This window comes from Rhinopithecus bieti, unplaced genomic scaffold (assembly GCF_001698545.2).
Source record: "Rhinopithecus bieti isolate Rb0 unplaced genomic scaffold, ASM169854v2 scaffold_2574, whole genome shotgun sequence".
Taxonomy (NCBI): Eukaryota; Metazoa; Chordata; class Mammalia; order Primates; family Cercopithecidae; genus Rhinopithecus; species Rhinopithecus bieti.
The window spans coordinates 5,701,318-5,705,363 of NW_016804493.1; the positions used below are offsets into that span (position 1 = coordinate 5,701,318).

The 4,046-nt window shown below is 45.3% G+C and overlaps 1 protein-coding gene across 5 annotated transcripts in view; it reads left to right on the forward strand.

The window, feature by feature from the left end:
• Positions 1–4,046, forward strand: part of PDPR (pyruvate dehydrogenase phosphatase regulatory subunit) — a 54,958-nt gene that overhangs the window by 28,316 nt on the left and 22,596 nt on the right. For all 5 annotated transcript variants that reach the window (XM_017868717.1, XM_017868720.1, XM_017868718.1 and 2 more), the window contains one exon: positions 865–989. In XM_017868717.1, coding sequence (XP_017724206.1) covers positions 865–989 — 125 coding nt within the window. The remainder of the gene's footprint in view (positions 1–864; positions 990–4,046) is intronic.

Genomic DNA, 4,046 nt, shown 5'->3' on the forward strand with positions numbered 1-4,046 from the left:
TCTTTTTTTTTTTTTTTTTTTTTGAGATGGAGTTTCGCTCTTGTTGCCCAGGGTGGAGTGCAGTGGCACAATCTCAGCTCACTGCAACGCCTCCCGGGTTCAAGCGATTCTCCTGCCTCAGCCTCCTGAGTAGCTGGGATTACAGGCATGCGCCACCACGCCCAACTAATTTTGGTTTTTTTGGTTTTTTTGAGATGGAGTTTTGCTCTTGTTGCCCAGGCTGAAGTGCAATGGTGCGATCTTGGCTCACCACAACCTCCGCCTCCCAGGTTCAAGCGATTCTCCTGCCTCGGCCTCCCTAGTAGCTGGGATTGCAGGCATGTGCCACCACGCCAGCTAATTTTGTATTTTTAGTAGAGACAGGGTTTCTCCACGTTGGTCAGGCTGGTCTCGAACTCCTAACCTCAGGTGATCCATCTGCCTTGGCCTCCCAGAGTGCTGGGATTACAGGCGTGAGCCACCCGACTCACTTTGAAACTTTTTTTTTTTTTTTTTTGTAGAGACAGAGTCTTACTATGTTGCCCAGGTTGGTCTCAAACTCCTGACTTCAAGCAATCCCCTGCTTTAGCCTCCCAAAGATGTGGGATAACAGGCATCAGCCAATGTGTCTGGCCAGCTTATATGTTAAATACCTCCTAGGGAATCTTACCATCTGGGGTAAAATCCTCATAGTAGTCTTTTCAGAGCAGTACACAGACCCGTGTTCGTTTCTTCCAGAAAAGTTAAGGAAATTGCCCAAAACCATTCAGCTGGTCTGTGGCAATTTAGGATCTTTTGATTCTATTAGTTCTCAATTTGTAGAAATTAGTTTTATCTTCTCAAATCGCACACCTGAGCCCCAACAAATGCCCTCTGTGTATATAGGTACCTTGCCGAATGGATGGTACATGGCTATCCCTCAGAAAACGTTTGGGAATTGGACCTGAAACGTTTTGGAGCCCTCCAGAGCAGCCGCACCTTTCTGCGCCACCGGGTCATGGAAGTCATGCGTAAGTGAAGCATTATTGCAGTTGCTCCTAGTTGCAGGTATCTTCCCGGTGGTCCGTGTTGTCATTCAGAAGGAACAAAGTTTTCCTCAGTTCTTTAACAAGTGCTTTGAGTTGGGCATCTGATTTGACTGTTCCAGGCCTTGAGTAAGGGGCATTAAGCTCCTCATGATATATACATAACATATTCTTTAGTGCATCGGACCTTGTTTCCTTCTGGGAACAAGAAGGTAAAATAGGATTTACAGATGGTACATAGCAGCTTCCTAAATATTTTAAGCAATGCCTTCTTCCCAGTTTGCCTTGAGAGACCCTATGTCGAAGTGAATGCTTTCTCACTCCCACTTTTTTTTTTTTGAGAAAATGCTTTCTTGTTCCCCACTTAGTTTTTTCTTTGCAAGTCAGGGAATTTTTCCAGGTTATTCTCGGAGCTTCAGGCTTCCGTGAGTGACTTTCATCGTTAATCCACCCTACAGCAGCAAGATTGGGAACCACTTCTCATATAAATACAAAACATACATTCCTGCTCTCACTCCCTTGTTCTCACCCTGCTGCAACTTTGAAGGATTGGCCACTTCATCTTAATTTGTTATTCTACCTTGATCTCTGATTTATTTTCTAAGAAATCCTTAGAAAGCTTTTGTATCAGGAATTGAACCAAACCATGTAGGTTCAAGTTGTAATTTCATTTTACTGTACTGAGGAGCTGTTCTCAGACTTTGCCAAATGATATCTAAATATTTTGGGTACTAAATACAGCAGCACTAAGTTTCTGTGTTGGCTATGACCGCCATTCTTGGTTACAAGTAAACTGTTAGTTTGGTAGTTGAACAACATTGATGGTGAGGACTCTGGATGGCCTTTAATGCCTAAGTGCTCACTTTTGGCCTGGGAAGAGGATGTATATCCATGGAGATGAAGGACCTAACAGCGATATGTTTAACTGCTAAGGTTCTTTAATTTTAGCAAATAGTTTGGTTAAAATGTTGAACTTGGCTGGGCATGGTGGCTCATGCCTGTAATCCCAGCACTGTGGGTTGCTGAGGGAGGCAGATTACTTGAGGTCAGGAGTTTGAGACCAGCCAAGACAATGTAGCAAAACTCTGTCTGGACTAAAACCAAAACCAAAAAATTAGTCATGTGTAGTGGCACACACCTAAAATCCCAGCTACTTGGGAGGCTGAGGTAGGTGAATCACCTGGGGAAGTTGAGGCTGCAGTGAGCCATGAGGTGCCACTATGTACCCCAGCCTGGGCAGTGGTACTGAGAGCCTGTCTCAAAAAAATAAAAAATAAATGTTTTTTTTTGTTTTGTTTTGTTTTTTTAAGAGGTGAACTATTATAAGCCTAGATTTCCCCACCCATCGTTACTTTGGAACCTGTGCAAATCGTAATTGAGCTTGAGCTTCTCCTTGGTGATATGACACTTTTGGTAACCTTCTCCAATTCTCATGAAATAGAAATGGCAGGCACATAGAAAATGGGGAAGGTGCCAGGCGCAGTGGCTTATGCCTGTAATCCCAGTACTTTGGGAGGCCGAGTTGGGCGGATCACTTGAGGTCAGGAGGTCTGGCCTGAGCAACATGGTGAAACCCTGTCTCTACTAAAAATATAAAAATGTAGCCAGGTGTGGTGGTACGTGCCTGTGATGCCAGCTACTTGGCAGGCTGAGGCAGGACAATCACTTGAACCTGGGAGGTGGAGGTTGCAGTGAGCCAATATGGCACCACTGCACTCTAGCCTGGGTGCTAGAGTGAGACTCCGTGTCAACAAAAAAAAAAAAGAAAAGAAAAGAAAATGGGGAAGGTAGAACCTAAAGTATCAGGATATGGACAGATTGTCACCATGCAGAGAAACCCACCTGGCTTCCTTCTCCTGTCTCCCAACCTCCCCCAGCCTTGATGTGCCTTTTGTTTGGAATGATGTGAGATCAGGTCTTCTCTTTGCAAGGAACCACAGATCACACTTTTCTGGCTTTTTTTACTTATTGTTGTTGAAAATTGGACATTAAGGAAAATGAATTTTTTCCCCACCCCGAGACAGTCTTACTGTATTGCCCAGGCTGGAGTGCAGTGGCACAATTTCGGCTCACTGCAACCTCTGCCTCCTGGGTTCAAGCAAGTCTCCTGCTTCAGCCTCCCGAGTGGCTGGTATTACAGGTGCCTGCCACCATGCTTGGCTAATTTTTGTATTTTTAGTAGAGACAGGGTTTCACCATGTTGGCCAGGCTGATCTCAAACTCCTGACCTCATGATCTGCCCTCCTTGAGCTCCCAAAGTGCTGGGTTTACAGACATGAGCCATCGCACCCGGCCTAAGAGAAACGAATACTGACCTTAGCTTTGTTGTGTGAATAATGTCATTGGTACAATAGAATGTAACTTCTCAGATTTCAGAGCCACCTAATCAAGCTACAATACATAACCTTTCACTTCAGAAGTGAGTTATCAGGGAGGAAATGTCAGTAATAGGTCTGAGATCCTAACACAGGCACAATGAAGAATTGAGTGCCGTTTTTTCGCACTTTGTTACCACCTGTGTCCCACTTAGTAACCTTCTTCTCTACTATGAAGCTTAGCAAGGTTTAGGACCCTGACCTTTCTCCCATCATTTCTCCCTACTAACATGAAATGCTGAATATGAATACAGGCCGAGTCATGCCGTGACACGTAGCTCTGTACCTCCAGGGAGGGATGACAGCAGCAGCTTGGCAGGATTGTCTTTCCTTCTGGAGCATGCCTGATACACTTGGTAATTTTGAAAATTAGACTACATTAGCCTGGAAATTGGGCCGGGCACAGTGGCTCACACCTGTAATCCCAGCACTCGGGAGGCCGGGGCCGGCATATCACCTGAGGTCAGGAGTTTGAGACCAGCCTGACCAACATGGAGAAACCCCGTCTCTACTAAAAATACAAAAAATTAGGCCGGGCACGGTGACTCAAGCCTGTAATCCCAGCACTTTGGGAGGCCAAGACGGGCGGATCACAAGGTCAGGAGATCGAGACCATCCTGGCTAACACGGTGAAACCCCGTCTCTACTAAAAAGTACAAAAAAAAAA